The 25,917-nt window shown below is 45.4% G+C and overlaps 1 protein-coding gene across 1 annotated transcript in view; it reads right to left on the bottom strand.

Annotated features, from left to right (window-relative positions):
- The window catches only part of PAPPA (pappalysin 1), a 217,196-nt gene that overhangs the window by 159,032 nt on the left and 32,247 nt on the right, over positions 1 to 25,917 (bottom strand). The window contains 2 exon segments of the mRNA XM_090274633.1: positions 1,149 to 1,442; positions 5,554 to 5,699. Of these exon segments, the coding sequence (XP_090130759.1) occupies positions 1,149 to 1,442; positions 5,554 to 5,699 (440 nt within the window).

The raw sequence follows: 25,917 nt of genomic DNA, 5'->3' as shown, positions 1-25,917 counted from the left end.
CACCGATGGAGGAGAAAAAATAAATGCCTGGAGCCAGATGAGTGACCTGGGGCAAAAAAGGTTCAGAAAATCCCAGTACCGTCATCTGTAACATGTGGATACTTCCTACCTCTGAGAATCTGGGTTAGAATGAAATGAGATGGGGTATAATAAAATCCTTTACAGACAATATATTTTTATTTAAGTAGACATTCTGTTACTGATGAGAATCAATTTTACAGACTTATTATAGGAGAATTTATTCATTTTCTTTTGTCCCTGACCCCCTCCTTCCCTTTCTTCCCGAGAAACATTTATTAAGCGTGCAGGCCTGGTTCTAGGTACTAGGAACACAGCGAAGGCTCAGAGGCAATCTCGGTATCCACAGAACTCCCTAGTTCTAGTGGGACAAAGAGACACCTACACTGAATATTATAATAGAATTTTGTAGATCTTGCTTTCCACAAGGGCTTTTGCTTACTGGGCCAGCCGTGAGGGCTGCAATGGCTCTGAGGAAGGGGTATCCTGTTCTAAGTGGCTAGCAGATGCTATAAGGGCTAGACATGGCCTTGATATACGCTAGAAAGACGTGCAGGGCATCCTAGAATCCAATGAATGAATCCTTAATACTGTTACTGACAGGACAGAAAGGGCTTTGATAGCAGTTAGAAAAAGGATGTATTGATCTCACGTAATCATTCTTTTCTTGGTAATGAAACAGCAAACGAGAGTCTGAGAGTTTCATGATTTTTTTTAAAAGTTCACCAAACCACCAGTTGAGAAAAATACAGCTGCAAAACCAAGAGGATTCTTGGAGATAAAGAGTCTAAAGAGCCCATTTTCTTGAGAAAAGAGGGAGGATGTGATAAGATTGAAAGGTATTAGGTGACCTAGTGGCAGAGCCAGGCCTTCCACTCAGGTTTCCTGACTACAGCCCTGGTCAGCTTCCTGGTGTGTGTTCTTCCTGAGGACCTTTCAGATGCAACATCATCCACAGTCACTGAGGTCCTCAGAGAAGGAGAAATGTTCTGATCATTAGGGATGAAGACTTTGTTCGGAACAAGATATGTGAGCATCAGTAAGCAGTGTGCCCAAAGCGACCGTGAGTCGGGATGGGACCTCCTGTCTGACACCCAGTGCCATGCACCCTGCAGAGAGTACAACCCTACCTGCGTAGCTCATGAAGTTGTTGTAAGGAGTGTCGAAGAAGCTATGAAAGCCACAGGTGTCATTTCCTGGCCCCGGGTCACCGCAGAACTTGTATTTTGGGGCTGGGTTGGTGTCGCTGCAGAGGTCTCCAGTCTCAAAGGAGGGCTCGGTCTCCATGCAGGGGTCACTGCAAGACTGGATTTCTGAGATGCCTCGGAAGATGTGGTAGAGGCCCAGGCTGTGCCCAATCTCATGGATCATGGTGTGGGTATGCCCAGGAATGCCGTAGAAAGATGGGTTCAGGACAATTCCACCTGCAAGGGGAAAACCAGAGCATTAGGCAAGCTGGACGCTTTGCTTCCTGGTTCAGAAATCCCTCAATAAATGGGGTGCTGTCCAAAGTAACCACAGGCTTCTCCACCCTATGACTCTGCTGCCCTGGGAGCTGTTATGACTTGTAATATGAATCACTGATTCAGTAGTAAGGAGTCTCACAGGTCATTATACGCGATCCCTTCATTTTCAGATGGAAACATTAGTATCTAAAGGAGTGGGGCAACTTACCCAAAGTAATTTCAAACTACTTAAAAGAAGTAGCATGATTAGCATTCAAGGACTTTGGTTTCTGGGCCAGTAAACATTTCTGCTGCAACTTCTTCCTTAGAAAGTAAGTCACGCCCTGGTTGATAAACATTCTACACACTTCTGTTTAAGCGAAGCCCTGAAGGTCAAACACCTTGGCTTCCATTCTCATTTTGCCGTCACCAACTCTGGGACACTGAGCAAGTTAATTACCACCTCTGAATCCCATTCCTTCATCTCTATAGTCTCTGAGAGTGGACACGCGTGAAGGTCTGTACCATGCTGCACTTACTATTATGACAGTGGTCATAAAGCCAGTATTTCTTGAGCATTATTATGTCTGCTCAGGCACTGTGCTGAACGTTTCTTGTGTGTATAATCACAGCCATTCACAACCCAATGAGACTGGCGCTGATTCACAGAGAAGTGAAGTGACTGGCTCATGATCAAGAGTTGGTGTGGAGTTGAAATTTGAACCGTGATCCTTGGGCTCCAAAGCTAGGGTTCTTTATCTGAGTTATACTGCAAGTGCCTACCTCAGGGCCCGAAATATGGCATCTCCTTAAATGTGTGTTCAATATTTGCTGAATGCTGACCCAACAAAAGAAGTTCGGCCAGGTCTAACCATGGGTAAGCCGTTAGCATAGCGTTGGACATACAATGAGGGCCTTGCTTACTGTCTAACTACGTGTTACTCAAAATACAGCTTACTATTAAACAGCATGAGCATCACCGGGAAGGTGATTCGAAATGCAGATTTTCAGGCCCCGACCATGACCTACAGAATCAGAATCTGAATTTTAACAAGAGCCCCGGATGACTTGTCTGTACATTCTAGTTTGAGAAGGAATAGTCCAAATGGCGTGTCTTAGAAGACAGAGCATTGCTTTGCTTGGGGAGACCAATGGAACAGATCTCAGCAGAATCAATGAACAGCATCATTTTAGGCACTGTAGAAAGACACAAAGGCTAGCAGAAAGCCATTTAAACTTTAAAATCTATGTGTGTCTAAGGGAACATTAAAATTTAGGTCTGAGCTGCCTGTCAGTAGTAACTTGAAGTGCAGAGCAGCGTCTTATAAAAGAATGGTAAGAGAGCAGAACCTTGCTGATTTGTCCTGGCAAGCCTGGAGCTGGCACGCAGGGAGTTTTATCTCGGACTGAACTGCCAGGAGGGTGAGCTCGCTCTGTCATGGGGCTCACGGCGTCTATTAATTCTGAACCGCTCAGAGCCTTCTTCTAGCACAAAGATAAAGATGTATTAGAGGGTGTGTGGGTGTGCGTGTGTATACACGTGTCTATGTGAGAGGGGGCAGGCAGAGGCAGGGAGGAAGAAAAACTGAGACAGGAAATCTCTCTCAATTATTTTCTGTCAATCATAATATAAAACATAATCCCCTTCTCAACCAAGACTTTTTCCAGGGATCATGGCGTAACAGGAGAAAAAGAGGGTAAATATATATATATTGGGTTTGATTGGGGTGACTGCAGAAAAATTGCTTATGATCAGTAGCTCTTAGGATGGAGAGATGGGGCAGCTGGAGTCAGCCTGACATGGGATGCAAGCCTCAATTTGCTTCAGATTAGCTGTGTGATCTTGGGAAAGTGACTTTGCATCTCCGGTAAGTTTTAAATAAACAGCCACAATAGTGGCGATGGTTCTGTCTCTCCCTGAAGCTCTGACATTGAGGGAATCGGGGGAGGAACCCCAGGTATTTTCAGGGATAAGGACAGGATTGCAGACTTAATGTCCAGGATGGCTCTGTTGGTTTTACCTCATTCCCTCCCCACTCAGCCCTTTTCACGGAGCAACAGCACAGAGCCCGAGTCCTGTTTCATTGCTTCTCTTAAAAGGTGAAATAGCTTGAGCCTGACATCATCCTGCAATACTATAACATGCTATGGATTTATAGCTTTTTGCGGTCCTGGTCCTGAGCCAGTCTCTGAAATTCGTGGAATTATCAGGAGTATTTTTCTCTAACTTTAGAGGCACGTTGCTCAACCCTTCTAAGACTCTACTCATGGCCTTTTCAGTTAATGTTCTAATAGTATGACATTTCTGTACTGAGAAGGGTCCTTGGAGGCCATCTAGTGTAACCTGTTCATTTAAAATCTGAAGAAACTGAGATCTGCCAAGGGAAAGAGACGTGCCTGGGGCCATACTACTAAGTCAAGTCACAGCTGAGAACAACCATGGATTTGGACGCTGGACCGGCACGATTCCCATACATCATATGAGGCACGTGATATAAGCTAATTATCCCTAAGTTTGCCTAAGCAGCACTCTCTCTTCGGCCCAACCCATATCTGTCTATGACTGTCTGTCCGTCTATCCATCTACCCATCCAAAATACATCTAAGCATTTTTCGGTCTCAGCACTATTAGCATTCTGTGCTAGATAACTCCTTTTCGTGGATATTGCAGGAGATTTAGCAGTATCCCTGGCCTCTATTCACTAGATGCCCGCAGCATCCCCCCATTTGTAACAAAAATATTTCTAGACATTGCCAAGTATCTCCTAAGAGATAATATCTCCCCATCCTCAAGCTGAGAACCACTACATAGTTACCTTTGCATCTATCTATTTGCATAACAATACACATGTACACATGCAAACACACACTGGTTTCATTCTCTTAGAAACAGCTGTGAAATGAAAGCTGTCTGGAGCAAACTAAGTCTAGAGTTTGATTCCATACAATTTCATCATCTGAAGTTGCAGAGTCCTTTGTCTCCAAGATATCGTAGATGTTTGGCAGCTACTGGACTCTGGGTCTATCACTGGGGACCAGTCAGCCGGAGGAAATGCCCAGCGCTGCCACTCGGCTAAGCATTCTCCGATGAGGTACTCACTGAGTCATCACTATTCATTGGTGCAGATAATGAAAACATTCTGCCAAATCGAAAATGGTTAAATAAACTGTAATGCCCTCACTCCGTGGAATATTATGTGGCCATTGCAAATCTCATCCTTAGAGAGATGGAAATAACCATGTAAGATGCTCTCCTCTTACGACGTTAAATGGAAAAAGTTGGTTGGGAAGTACTTAAGAAGACTGCTGCAGCATGGAAAAATGTAGATAGCATAATATTAGGTGAAAAAAAAGCACAAAATTGCATCTATGCAATTATTTCAAATACGCACAAGTTAAAAAATGCATGTCTGCACGTATCTGTGGACTGGAAGAGAACATGGAAAAATAAAATTAAATGGCTACAATGCTTGCAGGGCCTGGTTCATAAACTATTGTCATTTCTGACTTTGGTGACTGATTTGTATAAACACATGTCTTGTTTATGGATATGCATCATCTGAATGTGAGAGATTCCCCGGTGTTGGTGGGTAGGACATGAAAAAACAAGGAGTCCTTACAAATGCACTTTCTCTTGCTTCTTTGGTATGTTTCAAGCCAGCCCATGTTTGGCTGTGGCATCACTATGTGGTTACCAGGCTGAGAAAATGTTTGTATAAACTAAGAATCTATGGACAGAGTTCTAAATTCAAATTCAAAATATGACTCTGCCACCTGCTTGTGTGTGACCTTGAATAAGCCCCACTCGCTCTCTAAATCTCAGTTTCCCCATTGCTAAAACAGTGTTAATAATATTGTGTCATTTTCTTCGGAGCATTTCTTGGTGGCTGCAATGAGATCAGGAATGCTGAAGAGTTTCATGAATTAAAAAGTGATAAATAAGTAGATTGCTCTCCATCCCCATACCGCCACCACCATCAAGGTTGTGATCGCCATTTTCATCATCATCATCATCATCATCATCATCATCACGAGGAGATGGATTCCTGTACGAATCCAACTCCCTCCTGAAGACGTTTCTGACTCTCACCTAAGGGCAACAGGGCCTCCTTGTCCCATGGCCAAGTGGCTACTCCTGCCAGTTCCTCCTCTGAGGAGTTTGCGAAGAAGATATTGAGGTGTGTTGTCCCATCCAGTCTAAGAATGCTCTTCAGTTCGTTGATATCCAAGTATGCTCTGTAACAGAAAAAGAACCTTGACTGTCATCACCATCCACAAAAGTCGTCTTCACATAACAGGTACTACTCGTTAACTAAGAGCTACTACGTATCAAGTACTTCACTAAGCACCTTATAAACATCAGCTCATTGACTTCTCCCGATATTTAAGTGATATAATCCTATGTTATAGATAAGAAAATTCCATTTTTATGAGTTTAAGGGACTTGATAAGTTTCCTCAGCTTACAAAGAGTGGAGTTCAGTTCAGAACCTAGATTTACCTCAAGATGATGTGTGTCCCTCAGGACCCTGCTGTATTGACTGGTGACAGGGTCACATAATGTGAGTATAGATCAAGAACACAGACCATGGAAGAGAGAACATACTTTCTAGTCTTGGCTTCTTTCTTCCTTATTCGCTATGCACATTGGACCATTCATTTGGTAAATACAGGGCTGTACTAGGAAGCCTTCTTTGCATCTCTCTACCATCTCTACACAAATCATTGTTACGTGGTCTTCAAGATAAGCAACATGTGACCTAATGTTATTAAACAGGTTGTCCAAAGTTGCAGAACTAAGTTTAAGGACAACTTCGTCTAGCTTGGAAACCTATACTCCTTTGATTGGGGCATCATGCTGCCTCCTGTAGTATATGATTCTCCATTCTGTAAGCCTCTATTTTTTGTCTGTAAAAACAGACTAGAGGAGGGTATTGTACTTGAGGTCGCTGTCATGGTAGTCTGACATATCTGGAACATGAATTAACTCCCTATAGTACAACTGTCAACTCTTTAACACATGGAACAAACACACATTGGAGAGAAAAAGAGATGGTCTTTGGAAAGAGACTGGCATGTCCTGGGTGCTCAATACCTAAGAACTCTTCCCTTGCAGAGTGAGACTCTTGCATTGGGTCAGAAACGCTAAAGCTTTGGATCATTCACAAGCATGTTATTCAAGGGCTCACTTCCTAAACTGAGAGAGGCATACCGCTCCCTGCCCATGCTTCTTTCAGCTCCTATTTTATGTCTGTCATCATGTATTTTAGGGATTTTGAAAGCAGCTAATAATCATTTCTTGAGGAAGTTTGAAAATGCATCAATGAATACATGAATAAAAAACATAAATAAGTAAGCAGGCAGTCAGCTGGATACAGTAGGTGAGATAAAGCCTATGAATAATGATACTTAATGTTTTCTGGGCCCTTCTATGTGGCCTGACTTTACATGGATAATCTCCTTTAATTGATTTATTTACACTGAGGGACGCAGTATTATTATCTCCATTTTCTAGAGGAGAAAACAGAGGCTTAAAGGACCTTCATACCTTGCTAGTCACACGGTCAGTTAATAATGTTTTCCTTTTTCATAATGTTGTCTCTCCATAGGGGGCTGGCAAAGAGCCTAGCATGTAGAACACACGAGGATGGCTCCCTTGTCTTTCCCTCTGAGTCATAGAAGGGCCTCCATATATGAAAGAGTAATGTCCAAGATTCCCAGCATGCCTTGCAAGAACTTGTCTTCACTGTGAGCCTCATCTCTCTCTGTTCCTTTTCTTGAATTTCCCAGTGTGCCCTGGAAGCACCCACCATGAAGCATTAGCCCCAGTGCCTTTACTCATGCTGTCTCCTTTGTCAGGGACTCTACTCCCCAATTTTTACCCCCTGATGAACAAATCCAGAGTCCATTCTGATACCTCTCCTCCAGGAAGACTTCCTTGATTTCCATGTCACCTCTACCCTCTTTCTTGTCTTTGTACTCATCCACCTCCTATTAGTATGCATTCTAATACCATTCCAATAATCATTTCACCTGTCTATGTCTACCACTCTTTGTGGCTCCCTGGAGGGCAGGGAGTGTGCCTTATTCATCTCTTTAACAAGTCCTCAGCACAGGGGAACGACACCTGAGAAGAATTCAGTAAATGTGGATGGATGGAGTGAATTTACACTGGAAAAGAGAAAAGCTAAAATATTTAGTCTTGGTTTCAGCAGTGTCTACCTATGAGAGCTCAGTTTACTGATCAGTACCCTAGTACCCCTGGCTGGTTTGGCTCAGTGGATTGAGCGTCGGCCTGCGAGCTAAGTGTTGCTGGTTCGATCTTCCAGTCAGGGCACATCAGAGAAGGAAAACTCTGACTCCAAAAAACCTCCGCTGCCTTGCGGCATACCTCTTCAGGGGAAAGGCTAAGGGAGTAAACCCCTACAGAAAATCCGGAGCCGGAGTCCCTAAGGCGGTTTGACGTTGTAGTCAACACCGGCAACTCCTGCGGCGCACCTGAAGCCAAGCTGTATTGACTCCGTCTTTCCCTTGGACCCTTCAGCTGCGAAGAGAGGGGGGGTCTGCTGCATGGGCAACAGCAGACCCTCCATATCACCCTGCCCAGGCTCTGTAGCTTCAGCTTCACTGGAGAGGACACTCCAGCGTCATCGCAAGATGTCGATTCAACACGGGAGGAGACAGATACCGTGTCACTCCCGAGTCGGACTGCACAGCCATTCTCGGCGGTGCAGATAGACTCTTAAGAAGCTACACCATCGTCTCTCGAGACGGACGGCTGCTGACGACGACGACCCTAGGAGCTACACAGAGCATTTCTGTGGATCACAAACCTACACCTCTACTCCAACGGGAATCGGGTATGTCCTAGACCTTGAGTGTCTTCCTATCTACGCATGTCTTTAAGAGTTCAGGAGACCAATATTCACATAACCATAATTTTTATGGCTTTTCAATAAAACAAGTTAACATGAATCAGAGATACAAGCAGGGCTAAGAGAGGTTGTATCTACATTGACCAGAACTTGGTTGAAGTGACTAATTTTGAAGACAGCCACACCAGGCCAGATACTGACTCAACGACTTGCTGCTATGCCCTCTTCTCCCCCAAGATTCCATCTTCAGCTACTTAGACTAGAAGCTTCCTAAGGAGTCCAAACTGGTCTGTCCTGTGATCAGAGAAGGAAAACCAACACTGATTAATCACTCGCTAGATGCCAGGTACACACGCTATCCTGTCTCTGTGCAGTATTCGATGCCACAGAGTGGGTAAGATGGCTCGTTCTCAAGTGAGAGCCCTGGGTTTGAATCCAGCTCTTCCACTTGATATGTGGGTCACCCTGAGCAATTTACTTAACTTCCTGCACCCCAATTACTTCATTCACAAAACAAAAGTAATAACAGTACCCACCTCATAGAGTTGCTTAGAGGATTTGGGACATTAATAAAAGAAGAGTAAAAGGCTTAGTATAACACCTGTCATATAGAAAACCTGAATAAGTGTTTACTATCCTATTATTTACCCCCATCTTATAGATGAAGTAACAGGGGTTCAGAGATCACAGAAGGACACAGCCAAGTGTAACTCTAGATGTGGCCAGCGCTTCCCACAACCTCACCCTCCTTTCCAAGCACATTCAGGGCCATGGCGAAAAGGGAAACAATGTGTGGGAGGAGAATGAAAACACAGAGGAGCTGAGGTTTTCTTGGATCAGCCCTTTCCACACTATTTATTATTTTCTAATTGGTTTGTCCATTTCCATCAAGTGTTCTCTCGGGCACAGAATGCAAATGTTGTTAGAGAAAGTCACCTCTTTGCCCCATCGCTCTAGGCTGAAAACGCTTCAGTAGAGGAAGAAAAGGGTGGGGTAGGGCCAGGGGAGACATTTTAATTGGTTGTTTATTCAGTTGTAATTACAGAAGCAATCTTTTCAGGGGGTGGTATTCATTCTGGCCCAAGGCAGAGATGTGGGATGTTGGAGCCCTTCCCCTGCTAGTATGTGGGCTTTTCTTTTTCCCTCCATACTTTGAGAAGCCTCTCTTTCCCAAAAGAGAAAAAATCCACAGTATCCATCCTGGCTCCTGGCCCCACTGGCCTCTCTCCTCTCTGTCTCTTTTGCGGGGACCCACACAAAGGAAAAGAGCTCTGTGGCTGAAAGTTTTCCTCTGCAGGCTAAGGTCTTTCCAACTATTCAGAGCCACGTTGGGTGTCTACCAAATGCATCATGGGAAAATCTTGGTGACTAGAGTTCATGTGGGCATCTACCTCCTTCCTCCCATCTCCTTAAGATACTATCATATTTATTCTTTTTGGTCATCAATGGATGGAGGGGAAATCACAGAAGATAAAACAGAGCAGGACCAAGGAAGTCTAGAGACATGGATGATGAGAAAAGGACGAGGGCTTGCTTGGGACCACTTGCCTTTCTTTTTGGCCTTGTGTGTATAAGATAAATCGGTCAGATTTATTATTTAAGAAAAAGGTTACGACCCCCCCCCAAAATCAATCCAAATCCCAAACTCTGTATTTCTTAATTTTATAAGGCAGTACTACTCAGAATGGGATGGACAGACCTATGTCCATGGTGGCTTTAGCTCTCTGAGTCACTTAGCTCACAGGGATGGGTACCAGCAGCATTCAATGAGACAGCTCAGCATGGTCCCAGCAGGGACTCCCTTCCAGATGCCCATCTCCTATTTTCTCCTGGGAAAACACCCAAACTGACAGTCAGCCTCTGGGTGGCTCTCCCAGGCTTGGCTCTCGGTAGCTCTTCCCCATCACTCAACCTTCCTCTTTCTCCTACGCCCTTCCACTCAAGTTCGCATGATTTCCTCACCTGAGAACTTCTGGTTTTCCCCGGTTATGTGCGTTCCTTAAGCATACCCATTATCCCCTCTTCTGCCCCATGATCTCTCTTCCTGAATCTCTCAGCCATCTAAAATCTCACCCTCCACCTCAAGTTCAGCTTAATGTGCTGTACTCCACAGATCTGCTCAGGACCACCCACACCTGAAAAATGGGATAATGATGTCCACCTGAAAGAGGTGTCATAAGGACTAGAGGCAATGCTGAGAAAGTTCCTCGCACAGGGCCTGACCCATACAAGGTACGCATTAATTAGCCTTGGCTATTTTTATTGCATTATTATTATTATTATTATTATTATTATTATTATTATTATTATTATTACAGTGATGATTAGGAACACCAAATCATCATCATCATCTTGAGCTGAAAATGATTTCTCCCTTCTTAGAACCTTCCCTCACTTTTGATTCTGGTGATTATATTATCTCCCTACTTTGTGTTATCTTCACTATGTGAGCACCTGTCTTCCCCATCAGGCTGTGAGCTTCAAGCAGGTGGGGCCAAGTCTTTATCATGTTTGTGTGCCCTAAAACTTGCCTTCAGGGGAGAGAGCTACCATTGCTTGGTAGTTACTGAGCACCTCTCTCTTACACCGCAAAACAGCAGGACAAACTGCCAATCCCAGGGCTCAGGGAAATGCAGTAACTTGCCCAAGGGTCCTAGAAGGGTCCAACCACAAACCTCTATTCACTAGGCTGCAGGGCAGCACTTTTGTACCCATTACTAAAGTCATCACTTCCTTTGGGGGACAGAGTTCCCTGCAAAGGAGCATGGCTTTGGAAGTCCAGCATGGGAGGGATTGTGGCTTCTGCGTGGAACCTGCATTGCCTGAATTTCTGGCCTGGTCCTACCACACTTCAGTGCCTGGTCTGCAGCTCAGGCTTTCCATCTGTTCAGTGAGCTCATGAATTAGCTCAGTGTTTTTCAAATCACAGTCTATAGAAGGCTAAACCCACAAGAAGCAGATCCATACTCAAAGGAAAAAAGTTTCCGAGTCAAACGGATTGAGGACATGCTCCGTTAAACAAGGTTAAATACATATAATTTTTAATTACAAGAATTTTCAGAGCCTTTAATATGCAAAGTGAGAGTTGGGCAGATAGTGTATGAAGTGTTCCCAAAGATATTTGACCATAATCCCTTCCCCCACCCTTCCTCTGCCTTTGCCAGAAACCAAATGACAGCATAACCAACACAGTTTGGGAAATGTTGGGCTAAATTGGAAAGTCCCCCAAACTTGGATCCTCTCCCTGAGCTGCCTCTTGAGAGAGGTATCTCGGTGTCCCCTTTCTTCCTGCACAGCCCGTGCACCTGGATCCTACTGGGAAGGTTGCAGGGCCCCTGGAATGTCAGTTTCAAGGGGCCCAGTCCCAGAGTGCCAAGGCACCCAGACTGTGCCCCTCTGCCAGAACTGCATTTCAAAGCCATGAGAGCAGTTCTGGAGAAAGATCAAAGCTCTCTCAACTCAACTGTCATTAGAATATTTTCTTTATGCATCTCACTCGCTGGTGAGTGCCAACAACATATTTCCTAAATGCACTGGCCTGAGATGGTACAACTCTGTAATAATCTCAATGAGAGAGCTGTCAGGGCCTGTTTTATTGAAAAAGAAGCAAAAGAGAACTACATTCAGAATGCAGAAAAACAACAACAAATCCCTCAAATGAATCATGGAAGACTTGAGTTTTTCCAACTCAAGAAACATAATACACGGCCCCTCCCATTTTAAAGATAGTTGGTCAGAGGTAGGGCTCAACAGTGAGCCCAGATCAAGACTGAGCAGTCTCAGGCTCTATTCCCATTAAAAGCAAACTGATTCCCCGCTGCAAAGTGAGAGCCGAGGAGATCTTTGAGAAGTGTCATTGCCAAAGTTCTGTTCCCTGGGCACTTGAAAAGTGCAGGTGGGTTACAAGGATGGTGCCAGCCATGTGCTGATGTCTTCAATTTTCAGAGAGTGGGCCACTTCCAAGCTGGAGGCTGGCGACAATTCTTTCAGGTTAAGGGAAAAGGCACAGAGTGCTAGAGAAAAAAGCTACATCTTAAGAGACAGACAGACTAGGGTTCAAATCCCCCCTTTCCTATCAAAGGGGCAGTGTGACCTTGGAGAAGTGATTTAACCTCCCTGAACCTTAATGTCCTCATCTGTAAAATGGTAATGATCAAATTCAACCTAGAAAGAATATAAAAATTCAAGGAAGCAATGCCTAAGAAAGTGTCTAGAAGAGTCCTAAACCCTTGAAAAGGCCCCAAGGTGCCTAATTCTCTTTTGAGCTTACTCATAGAGCTAGAGAAAGCAGGCCTGAGCTCCCAAGGCCTGTTGAATCCTTCTTCCATCAGTGAACAACCCTGGCTCCTATCACTGGGCCAATGTGTTTCTCTTCCTCGCCGGCAGTCGCCCTGTTTCTACGACGCATAGCGCTTCGCCTGTTTCCAAATTCTGATTGCAGCCTGTCATTCCCAAGGAAGATCTCTAGCCCGTGACCCACTACTCCACTTTCAGAACACACTAGACCATTTGAAAGTGATTATCAAACGTAAAGATCAAAGCCACTCAAGACAAGTCATTAAAGCAAGATAAACCTCAGAATGTTTATTGCATCCATATCCCTTGTTCCAAATTACAAGCTCACTCCAAGCTGTGACCAGTTCTAAAAACTGGATTTTGTACTTTTATCCCAGGGGCCCTAATGATTTGGACTTTATTCTCCTGCTTAGTTTCATTGTCAGAAATGCTTAAATATTTTAGCCTCTCTTGTCTGTAAGGAGAGGCAAAGGGGGAAAAAAACGTGCTTGGAGAGTTTATTAAATTCTTGGAATCCTGAATGATTGGTTTCCAAAATAATAGCTTTTGTGTAGAAGCATGACACACACACACTGTAAGAAAAATGTAACAGTGCCAATCAGAGATCAACTGAAAAAGATCGAGTATTCTTTCATTTGTTTGTTGAATAAGTCATTGTCACTTTACTCTCCTCTTCCTTCCCACCCTCCCTGCCTATCTCTTTCCTCCCTAACTCCCTTCCTGCCTGCACGTCACTCATTCAGTCTTTTCCTCTCTCAGTCACAAGCATTTGATGAGATTCTATCATATACCATGTTTCCTGCTAGAAACTGGGCATGCAAATAGAAAAGAGAAATAATTTTTACTATCACAGAGTTAGCAGCTTTATGAAGGAAGTGAAACAAATAATCAAATGATCACAACATAACGTGATAATACTAATAAAACCTATCATTTCGGGAATTTACCGCACACTGCAATTGTAGTACTTTCTAAATCTTTTTCTTTTCTTTTTTTTTCTTTTTTTTGAAGCTTTATAAAAACCCTGTGTATTAGGTCTGACCATCCCCAATTTTCAGGGGAAGAAACCAGGGCTCAGTGAGGTGACACCATTTTTCCAAAGCTCCCCCTCCCACTCCTAGGTGTCAGAGGTGAGATACAGGGTCTGCTGGCTCTACACCACTAGCCTCTTATCTTCTCTTATGATACGGGTTACGATAGAAGGGGTGCTGAACGTGATGGAAGGATCCCTTGCTGAAGGTGGATGAGATATCAGTGAGGTTTTCACGTGAAAAAGAAACACTGATGGGATGTTGGACCAAGTCTGGCCGACAGGAAAAATGGCAGAAGTTCCAGGAAGCCAAGAGATCCTGCAAGGCCTCTGGTGTGGTTGCAAAGTTGGGGACATGGGAGCGACTCCAACAGATGCGGCTGGAGGGGTCAGTGTAGGGCCACACCAGGAAGGCTCTTGTACACCAGGTTACGGAGGCTGGAGTAGCCTAGAAGCCCTCAGCAGACCCTCGCAGATTTTATGGAAGATAGAAATTATTTGGTTCATGTTTTCCAAAGGCCTCTTCTTTCCTTCCTGGGGGAATGTGCAAGATGGACTAGAGGGGAGAAGAAAGTGGAGAAGAAGCTCTGGCAGTGGCCGGTGGAAATAATCTGAGACTCTCTAAGTGGCAGAGGCATTTATGCACGGAGAAGAATTCAATGCTGAGGGTGGGGGTGGGTGGGTAGGGAGAGGAGGTGAAATGATGGGTCTGGGTTCTGACTGGGTCTGCTGGGTAGTTCTCCTCTACCAGTCTCAGGTTCTATACGTCAGTGCTCCCCTCCTCCCGTTGCTGTCCGAAACTTTTGGCCCAGCAGGAGAGCTGTCACCTGGGATTGTGCCCTCTGCTGAGTCACTGGGAGGTTGACTCTTAGGAAAATCACTGGTCTGCAGCTCACTGCTGGAGAGGACCACAGTGAGACAAGGAGATGGTGGCACTGAGAATCCCGAGGATGTGGATGCGAGCAGAGGAAGGCGTAGATTCTTAGGTGCAAGTTGGGCCAAAGGAGAGGTTCTTAGACCTTTGGATCCTTTTTAAAAATTGAGGTGGAAGTAGCAATTCTCAACCTGACAACTAAATAAAGCATTTGAAAATGACCTCCCTCCCCCAACACCATTCATGATGTTTCTCATATAATAAAATAAGGGGTCCTTCAGTAGTATTCCCAAGGAAAGAATAAAATTATCTCAGAATAAAGGACATTCATTTAAAATGAATACCTTTTACTAAAAACTACTAGGAACTACTCAGCTCCTATTTTGCTCATTTGCTTTTTTGAAAGCAATGGCTGGGGCAGAAGGCAAAGTGTCAGAACACCTGGTTCCTGGCAAGCTCAGCTACCCTCACTTGGTAAACATGACTCATCCTTCAGGATGCAAACTAGAAGTGACTCTGACCCCTAATAAGTCAAGCACCCATTCTCTGTGTTTCCTTAGCACCTTGAACCTCCCCATAAAGTGATTATCTAACTAGCTACTTACCTACCTACAAAAAATTCCATGAGGGCAGAATCATACCTATCTTGTGAAATGTTCATTGTTGTACTCCCAGCATCTAGCACTGTGCCTGCACATAGTAGGTACACACACACACACACACACACACACACACACACAGTGGAATGGTCAGTCACAAGATCATTACTTGGTGTACCATAATTCCTATTTTGATAGCCCTCGGGTTTCAGAATTTACCTATCTTCAGGGAAGCCATTAAACAAGAAGAATACCGTGACAAGAAGAAGCAACAATTGAAGTGGGGTGGTGTATGAAAAGCACTAGAACAGTAATGTGACTATCATGTCAAATCATTGCTTTCACAATAGTTCCAGGGCCCACAGCTGTCTTTTGCCACCACCTCACTTTCTTCTTGGAAGATCAAAACCACAGTTGATAAATAATACAACTGACCGCATTGAGCAGAATATACACACAGCTCACCGACAGCCCTGTGGTTTGTCTTACACTTGAAGCACAATTAAATAAAGACAAATCGCCTCCATTTCATAAGTTGTAGCAGCCGCAATGTTCTAGGTACAGGCGGTATTTCATTAGACTGTGTAGTTTGGCTCCACTTTTTAGCCATGAAAACCATAGAACTGATGTGAGGAGTGACTTGAACAATATTATGTTTGGAAAGAATAGAGCAAGAATTACAACATCATCACCAATATGTGTTAATGTGGCAACTTCTAGATTTTAGTGTGCACTGTGGGCCCATGCAAATCACAGAATGACCTAAAGTTACAATTATATAGTCATTGTAGTACATGACGACCTTTCTGGATGACCTGGAACAAGTCTAGTAACTTCTCCAAATTTGGGTTTCTCCTGGGGTTAAAAAAGAGCTCTCAAAGGGTCTTGTGACAGTCAAGAGTTCAAGTATGGGGAAATAATGCTGGAAAAAGCATGACAAGGTATGTCAGGCTGTTGACAGTAGAATTAAATTCAAATTGATTTTTGGAAAGAGGATGCCACATAAATAAAGGAGCAGACACGCAGACTGCCCAAGGGGAGGTACCATCACTAGACTACTGTTGAGACTTGAGTAGTGGAAGGAGGAATTTTTAAAAAATTTGTCATAGAGTATAGTTGTTTCTTCATTGCTATTCTGAATACATCAGACTCCATTAAGATGTAGGGGTTGGTAAGTAACTCTGAAGGCAATACTGTCTCTTATTTCCCTGGACGTCCCCAGTGTCAATGTCTGGCATTATTTGTACCTTTTCAATATTAACCTCCCCATTTATAATGTAGCCCCAGTCCCCACAAGCTTGGAACCAGGATTACAGTGTCTGACTTGAAAACGTCTGAACAGGAAGAAATCTTGGAAATATTCTACCCAAATCCCCCCATTTTAAAGATGAAGAATTTTGAGTAAGAGAAGTGAACTACTCCATCCTGGCTAGGAAGTTAGTGGAAAGTTTTGCCAAGCCACAGCAAACTGTTTGTGCATCATGGATCCTCATGGGAAAGAGCTCTCTCTTGTGTCTCTCTCCTCCACCCCCTATATGATGCTGAGGTGCTTCAGGCTTTTTGGAGTTATAGTCACAATTGTCCTCTATGGCCATAAAAATAGTTCAGTAGTCAGAAGTCAAGCTCAAGGGCAAGAGCTGTGGCTGGCTGTCTGAATTCCAGAAAGGCTGCAATCACCAATGTCAGAAGCCCGAAACTGAGACAATAATCCCCTCACTCCCCACTCTTCGACTCAAGGGCCTAGAATGGCATAAAAAGAAAGAAAAACAGACAGGGAACGGGAAAGGCAGAAAACTCCCCTCCAAACAAAACAGGGAAATGGAAGCCTGTTCAACGTTTGCCAACAAACCCATGAGCAATACCCTCTGCTGCTCTCACACGGGTGCTGTGCTTTCAGAAAGTGAGAGCGGAGATGTGGACGTTCCCTCTCAGGAGGTGGAACAGCAGCCCGCTGTGAGTTTTCAAGATACAAGCTGAGCTGTGATCGATGCAGGGGAAACGTGGCTCCTGAAAGCAAAAGGCACTGCGGTCTGTCCTCTCAACCCTCCCTCACACCCCCCGCCGCGTGGTTCCCAACCTAGAAGGGTGTCTGGCTGAGTGTGGTGGCTGTCATGAGTGGTCGGTGTCACCAGTGGGTGCAGACAGGAAAATGAGAGTACTGTCCTGATGGTGTCAAGCCCACGGTGGAAGAAAACCAACGGCCTCCCACGGAGGCTCTCAGAAGGGCACTGAGTGTGCTCCCATCTGTCAAGGGAACTAGAGATGGAAATACACATCTAAGAAAGGGGTGAGAGTGGGGGAGCAACTGCAGATTCCAGCAAGTCGGGGCCCCACCCCGGCATGTCCCCTGGAAAGGGTTCCAACTTGCATCCGTAAACCCTGAGACAGTGTTCCGTGGCCAAAGCCCCAGGCCACAAGTGTGTGAGAGCAAGCACCTTCCCTGGGACATGCGTGAATCACCGGAGACCCCAGCCATGCCTTTGCTTTGTGTTGGAAAGGCATTAACTTAGTGGAGTGTGAGGTTTATCTCTTGAGAAAATGAATACATTAGCATTTAATACGTGCCAAGCTTAGGGGGTGAAAAAACTCTTTTGAAAATGGAATTTACAGGACCCAAAGTAAAAGGGCCCTTGGTGGTAAGAGTGATTAGGTTATCTCCAACTTCCATGCCAGTCCCCAGGTTCCAGTGAGGGGGCTCAAGATCAAGGGGGGCCGGGAATTAAGAGACATGCATGGAAGAGGTCAGGAGATTCCCTGGAGATGGAAAATCCCCAAACAAACCATCATTGTTACTTTGAGATTTCACTAAGTGTCCAGCACTGCTCTAAAGGGTTGACTGTATATTATTTCACTGAACCCTCTAAACCCCAAAATGTGTAACTTTCCCCCCAATTTTACAGAGGAGGCAACTAAGTCTTTGATAAAAGAAGAGACTTGTTCAAGGTCACATACGTGGTAAGGAGCTTTTTTGAAATATGCTCTAACTGCCTCCAAAACTGGAAGTCTTGTGTATTTGCTAGACTACACATCCTCTGCCGCTTCTCCTAGGTCATGAGTTTGAGCTCCTTATCAACCTCACCTGTTGGGGCACTTCTTCCCTTGCTCTCCATTCCCCCCTCTATTCTGCTGTCAAAGACCAGAGTCACATGTGCACCGGGGGCACAGATGGGACCCATGAGTAAAGGTGGACTATGTTCAGAAGGGAAGCAGGAGGGAAGCCCAGACGGAATAGGAGAAAATGAGACCACATGCCCAAGGAGCCTGGATGTGTCGGGTGTTTGGATTATGCAGGCATGTGGGCTAGAGATGACCAAAAAAATCTCGGAACTTCAACCAAGTTGGAACGTCAACCCATTATCACCAATCCCAAAGCTGCCTGGGATTATTCCATGTGGAAACATGTCCCCTAACATAGTTAGACATTTGGGTTGTTTTCTAGTTAAATTAGTGTGTAAGCTCTATGAGTTTGATTTAATTAAGTTATGTGGTCTTTATTTAAAAATGCCAATGCCGTGGACAGTGCTAAAAAAAATAGTGAATATTTTAAGAATGAAAGTAACCTGGGTAAATGCCCTCAGTGTGTGCACTGGTTCCATGCAGGGCTTCTTTATGAGGCTGCCGGAAGGCGTCTCTGAAAACCAGTGCTGACAGAGAGGAATGTGTGTGTGTGATCCAGAAGGGAGGGAGCTTTTCCAGCACCTACTGTGTGCCAGACGCTATGCCAGGGGCTTCACACAGGTGACTCCATCTAAGTTCCCTGACATGTCCCAGGAGAACTGTTCTCGCCCAATTTTTACAGATGAAAAAGCTAGCGGCTCATTGAGAAATGGGCCAAGGACAGACAGTGAATGAAGAATAGAAGCAAGATTCAGACCATGGTCATTCTCTAACATGCATCATTTTCCCACGACACCAGGCCTATCTCCTGTTACTGCTTTAATGAATATTAGTCACGTTAAATAATCTCTGATATTCTGATGATAAAATCCCAAGCAATTTGTCTTACGTGATTACTGGCAAAGAATAAAAAAAACGTTGCTGAAAAAATAACAATGCCCCCTTTCATCTGCATGCTGGTTAACTCTTCCCAGAACTCTTTCTGGGAAATTATTCTATGTGACCCTCAAGGCAATCATGGGATCCAGGCGGAGAGACACTGTTATGATTCCCTTTCGATAGATGTAGAAATGGAGGCACAGGGATATTAAGAGACTTGTCCAAGATTGCATAGCTAAGAAGCTGCTGAGCCAGGGCTAGAATCTATTTCCCCTGAATTCTTCTTTCATTCTGTAACAGTGATCCTTCGGGCTCTACAACTTGGAGAACAAATCGTGGTATTTACCTGCATGAAGTCTCTCCCCACACCTTCCCACCTGGATCCCTTTGCTCTCACCCATTTCTTTTCTATCACCACAGAGCCCATTAAATGCTGGAGGACTGTTTGTACGCCTTCTTCACCAGAAAAGCTTGCCTAACTTCTCCAAACCACGGTGAGCCTGTCTTTTCTCAGAGCGCACGGTTCATCTGGAAATTAATCATCTGCCTTCTTGCCATCTCTTGAATGGCTTTAACAAAAGATCATTAAACCACAGCTAACAAGCACCTTCAGGATAGAGATTACTTATCACACTGCTTTGTTTACTAAAGTGCCTTAACAAATATGTACACGTTGGGCAAGAACAGGACCATCCTAAATAGAATTTTTCCACGTTTCCAATTGCCAGATTCTAAGACATGGAGACAATATCGGGGGGCTGAAATGCCTTAGAACTAGGGGATGAGACTTGGGGTCCTACTCTCAGCTTGGCTGCACTCTCACTGGGAGACCTGGGTCAGTGCTGCTTCTCCTGGGTGCTCCGTCTCCTTATCTATAGCAAGAGGGGGCTGGACCTTCAGCTCAGAGAATCCTTGATTCCATGCAGCTTTTCCAGATTTGGAGAGAACTTGGGAGAAGGAAGTGTGTGTTCCATGCAATGATCCCAGAAAAAATAGTGAGACCCTCATGAGTGAAGACAAACCTTGAATGGCTTCTGATAAAGGGGCTGGGGGACAGACGGAGGGGGACAACAGCTACTAGCAGCGGGGTTCAGGGAGGCTGCTGCAAGGCTTATTGTACCCCTTCCCAAGACCTTCAGCAATGTCAACTTAGGTCTAAAATAATAACAACGACAATGACAAGGCCACAGGGAATGCCCTTAGTACATTAAAAATAATATTAATAATGAAGAGAAGGTAAAATGTGTCCGTATAAGCCAACAGTATATAAGGGAAGCCTCTTTCTTTCTATCTTTCCTATTCCACAGGAATAGATACTCATGGAGAAAAGTGAAGTTCACCTAATGGTGCCAGAGCCTGCAGACTGGAGGGTTCCAAGCAGAAACTTGGTGGGTTTCTCGCAATATCCTCTCGCAGTGGGACGCCTGCAGCCCAAAGTATCAACTGCCCCTGGGTTTCCTGCCACTGGGGATTTCTGTTCAGGTCCAGGTTTTCCAGTTTACTAATAAAAAGGCATGTGAAGTGCACTCTAACTTGTCTGGAGGCATTTCTGCCAGCTGTAGACGGAGTTCTGCTGACCTGGCTCATTTCCACCACGGCATCCGAATGTCTTTTTCTAACTGACCGGTCTGGTAGAAAAGCTTGCACTGCTCACGCAAACTGCTCCTCCTGGCTGACACAGGGGTCCGGCTTTCACACGAGTGACTGCAATGGCTCGTTTGCCTGTCTGTCTCATCCACTAGAGGCTGAGCTCTGAAAGGGCAGGGACTGGGCGGGCACCCAGGGAACATGCAACAAGTATTTTAGTGAGAGAAGAAAAGAAGAAAGGGACAGAGGAAGAAAGGAAGGAAGAAGAGAAGAAAACGAAGGAAGAAAGGAAGGAAAGGAGAAGGAAATAAAGTAAGGGAAAGAGGCAGGAGGAAGAACTTGGCCCGATATCAGAGTTCTCCGTGAGATGAACGGCACCCTTCTCTGCTTATGGCCTGGATCCCAGCCATCCTGGATGACTCCTTATTCTCCAAGCTGTTCCTCCCCCGACTCCTCCCCTCCCCCTTGCTTACGCTCTACCTTCTGCACGGGCTGGCCTTCTCGTGCTCTGGGCATGTTCTGTTTGCTCATCCACATCCACTCCCCAGCCCTCCCCATCCTGCTCTGTGCCCTTGAGTGGCCGGCCTCTTGGGGTTGCATAAACAGGTCCCTCTGCCTTGAGATTCCTGGTCTGGTTCCCCAATGGGAAGCACTGGCAGGAGACTGGAAGGTAGAGGAAATTGATGTGTAGAATTCACTCTTCTGACTTCCTTCTGTCCAGGGTGCTAGAGGCTGGTTACTCCTTTCTCCTGAGAGTCACAGAAAGCCCGCTTCACACAGCCACTCTATTTGGGTTCCATAACCACTCCCTCCTCTTGACCTTACAGGCCAAAGATGGAAATAGCTCCCCACAGTTACTGACCCTGGCCTTGCTGTTGTCCTGGATCCTGCAGGCATTGTTGTAACTGCCCCTCCTTCAAAATACTACTCTGCCCCCCACCAACGTTCCTTAATTATTCTGTGTGAATGTGCCATCTGTTCCCTGCCAGGACCCTGGCTGATGCAGACTGCACCTCCACCTCTCAATGTGCTGCCTGTTCCCGGGGCCCACTCAAATCATGCCTGCGCCAACCAACTTGCCTTGTCTTCCCCAGACAAACTAAATCTCTGCTTTGCCCCACCGGTTGTCATTAAAACCACAGCTCAGACTTTCCTATGTTTGCATATGACTCCCTCCACTAAAGTGGAAGCCCATCAATGGTGAGGAATGTGTCTCACTCATTGCAACATCCCAGTGAATTGCAGAGAGGCCAGCAGACGTAGACATGCCCAATAAATGCCTGTTCAGAGGATTGAAATCTCATCATTTGGTTCCCTAAAATGACTTGGAATGAGATATAAGCAAAAAGTTGAGCCACCTTCTCCATTATTTGCCATAATTCAGGCTATAGTCTGTCTGTGCATGTCTCAGTAGATGGGGAGCTCACTCACCTGCAGAGATTCACTCCCCTGAAGGACCATTCTTATAAGGGATGCTTTATCTGCTACTCAGTTCAACGCAGCCTCCCTTTCCACGGGACCTGCCTTCTGGTACCTGAAGTGCACGTGTCATGGCCCTGTGGTCATAGCCTTGTGAGAATTTTCTCATCCAGGCCAAACATCTTCAAATAGCTATATGACACGGCTCCTGGCCCCCTCACTGTCCCAATTCCCTTCTTTGTGCTCATCCTCAGTTGGCTGTCCTTATCATGGTCTCTTAATAAGGAAAACTCACTGCCAGCATGGCTCTAACAGCTCCGCAGTGACTCCAAGAAACCAAGGCCATTATCCAGTTCTCTTCCAAACTCACTCCCGCAGCATGTCAAAATCCCAAGCTCCTGAAAGCAGCTGGTAAGAAGAGAATGAAGGTGAGGGGCAGGTCTCTGTGGCCTGTGAGGATGTCAGGGCAGCGCGGGGGTGCTGGGCATGGCAGGTACCCAGAATGCAGAGATCTAGAGCACCGTTAAGCCCAGTGTGACCACCTAGAGGCTGGGTGAGTGCTGGCCTCGTTTCCCCCTATGGAGGGGAAGGGCTTTGAACCAGTGATCTCTGAGGATGTTTTGAGGTCTGGCACCTGACACCATTTTGATGTCTTCTGCAGCCCCAGTTCTGCTAGAACTGGATGCTGTCCTGTAACACAAGAATGCTTGAGAACACGGACTAACGGGACCCAAGCACTATCAGATAACGAATGAGTTTAAATGTGTTAAAAGGAGCAGTATTTCTCTGACAGAGTCTGCCAATCTTCCCAGCTGCATTACTGGTAGATCTTACTTTACTCAAGGGAAGGGCTACATAAATTGTCAGAATGATGAGTTTTCATCGGTGCTACTCAAAGTAGGCAATGCATCAACTGTTTCTCCTAGTCTGTTGCACAGAGAGGACAAAAACAGAGAGTGAGCATTTAGAAACTTCTACAGAACTCAGACACTGCTTCACCACTCATGCGGTATTTCATTTTATCAGTTCATTTTGGCTGTGTATTACAAAGGTATTGGTTTGCACGGTATAGAAATAAAAAACCTGGTCTTTCATCATAGATTGAAAAGTAGTAATTTAAATATTGTTTCTACTCATTAAGAAAGACAGAGGGAGAGAGAGACAGAGAGACAGAGAGAGACAGAGAAAAAAAATGAGAATGAATCATGTGAATCACTTTGGGTAAGAATTAAGTTTGGCTCTTAATTAAAAATTACCTATATAATGTCAATCTAATTTTCACTGCCTCTATTACAGGTGCCGCTCTTCCTTCCTTTTTTCCTTCTGTCATTTCTTCCTCTCTCCTCCCCCCGCCTTTTGTTAAAGTCACAAAGCAAATGCTTCTCTACCAACTTCCACAGGTTTCTGGCTACACACAGGAGAGCTGATTCGGCCAGCATGCTGTCTGTCACCCACCCCAAACCCGGTCCGGAGATAACATGGTGCCTGGTGGGGCTCTCCCAGAGCACACGACTTCCCCAGCCAGAAAACAAACAAGCTCTGGCGTGAGTGGTCACAGCACTGGCACAGGGCTGCTCACAGACACTCGGGGCATGCAGTCCCATGACTTAGAAAAAGGGGAGGCCGCTGGAGCCTGCCAGCGCTGTCTACTGATTGTGAGGTATCTGGGACCTGGGGCCCCGCGGCCCCTCCACACCAGCACAGTGCGCCCGCCACAAAGGCCAGCTTCCCTCTGTCCTGACCCAACCGGACTCAGCAGTTTTCTCCCAAGGCTTTAGTAAAGCCTTCCTGCCCATCACTCCTGTCCTTTAACTCTGCCCCGTATTGTTCTTTGAACTTAAAAATACCCTCCTTCAGTGGGAGCTTCGATGTCCATAGACCTGGGTTCAAATGCAAGCTCTCCATTTATTAGCTGAGTGGACTTGTGTAAATCCCTTCCTTCATCATTTTAAATCCTGGATTTCCTTTAGCAAAAGGGGGGTCGGCGTACTCACCTTCCTGACCCGTGGTAGGTGCTGAATAAATGTGTTGCATGAATGAATGCATGAATGAATGAATGAACAAAATGGGTGAATGACTTGTAGCTATTTCTGACCCTTTGCCCTCCCCCATGCCCGCTCTGCCGGGGCACACTGGCGACTCCTGGGAGTCTAGCTCAGCAGAGCACACAGTGCATTAACCTCAGAAGACTTGCATTTGTAATTTAACTGAATGACTTTCCTGACCCATGACCTTGGCCAAGTCATTTCACTCTTTAAGTTTCTCTATCTCCCTGACCATCAAATGCAAATGCTAACCTCTGTGTTGTCTGCCTTGCCAAATTCTGTCAATCCCCAAATGAGAGCAGAAAGGAAAGGGCATCATGACCTGGAAGGAACTGGTCACACACCAAAGCTTCTTCCTAGCTGGGCTGTTCCTGTGTCTGAGCCAAGGTGAGAGTCCAGGGACCCACATGGTGCCAGGAGGCTGAGCTGACGTGCGCTCTGGGTTGCTGCCAGGCACGACATTCTCCTACCAGCGTCGTCATTCCTTTGCACATAGGTATTTTGTCTGTACATGGGAGGCCCTTGCTCTTTTGAGAGAGACATAAAAAGAAGAGTCAGCAGAAAACCTGCAGAGGTTTGCAAATGTACTCGGCCTATCAGCAAGTCCAGGGTCCTGCATGCTGGACAGAATGGAAAAGTTCAGCATGAATCTGGGACATCCAGAAAGTAGATGTTGACTGCTTCTCTGGCTTTGAACTAGTTCTTCCCAGTTTCACATCAAACAGAAATCACCTTTGGGTTTTTCTTTGTGGTTCCTGGTTAGACTTGACAGCTCAAGGCAGAGGCTAAGGGGGGCATTAGACAGAAGACCCTCCTTTCTACCCTCCCTTCAGCAGTAGCCAAAGAAGTTCCTCTGCCTCGCGTATCTTCCTTTCTCCCCCAGGGCAATCTCTGATGTCCTTCCCCAAGACACTCATGCTGCAAGTCCGTTTTTTCTCTGTGACCTCCTAAGGCACTCCCCAGACACAGCACATGCTACCTTTTGTCACACAAATGATGACAGATCCACTGAGTGAGAGTATATTACCTGCTAGCCACTAGAAGAGAGACTGTGCTTTACACAGGGGGTGGGCAAAAGTAGGTTTACAGTTGTGAGAGTGTGAAATAGTTTATTCTTGTATTATTATAATCATAACCTGTGTGTCTTTTTCCATATAAACAACTGCAACCTACTTCTGCCCACCCCTAGAGGCCCTCTCTCAATCCTCAGAGCAGCTCAGCAAAGTGGGTGCCATGACTATTTCCATTTTACAGTTGAGGAAAGAGCTTCTAAGAGGTCACCGAGTGAGGAAAGAGGATCACCGAGATCTGAACCCAGGCTGTCTGACCTTAGCTGGCCACAGTTTTAGTCACACTGTCCAAGAGACCACATGGCTCCGTCCATTACTGTGGCTATTAGCCCCATAAGCTTACAGTATACTTGATATGTGGCTAATGTGGCTTGGGAACTGGACTTTAAATGTTACTTCATCTTAAGTCATTTCAAGGTACACGGTCACAGGTGGCCAGGGACGATGCGCTGGCTGGTGTGTCTCTAACCCATGCTACCACATCCAACAACTATTTGTACTCTGCTCATGCCACCCGATTTAAACTCCAACCTCTTTGGGAAGACAGGGTTCTGAGTCTTCCTTCTTATTCTAGAGTAGTCAGTCAGTAAATATTTTTGTAATGGATCATGCTCGATATGGTCCCCTTGAGCACCTGAGAACAACTTGGTCTCAGTCACCAAGG

Source organism: Furipterus horrens, unplaced genomic scaffold (assembly GCF_987537825.1).
Source record: "Furipterus horrens unplaced genomic scaffold, mFurHor1.1.pri manual_scaffold_4, whole genome shotgun sequence".
In the NCBI taxonomy this organism is placed as follows: domain Eukaryota; kingdom Metazoa; phylum Chordata; class Mammalia; order Chiroptera; family Furipteridae; genus Furipterus; species Furipterus horrens.
The sequence above is the reverse complement of the archived record's forward strand: the minus strand, read 5'-3'. Positions and strand labels throughout refer to the sequence as shown.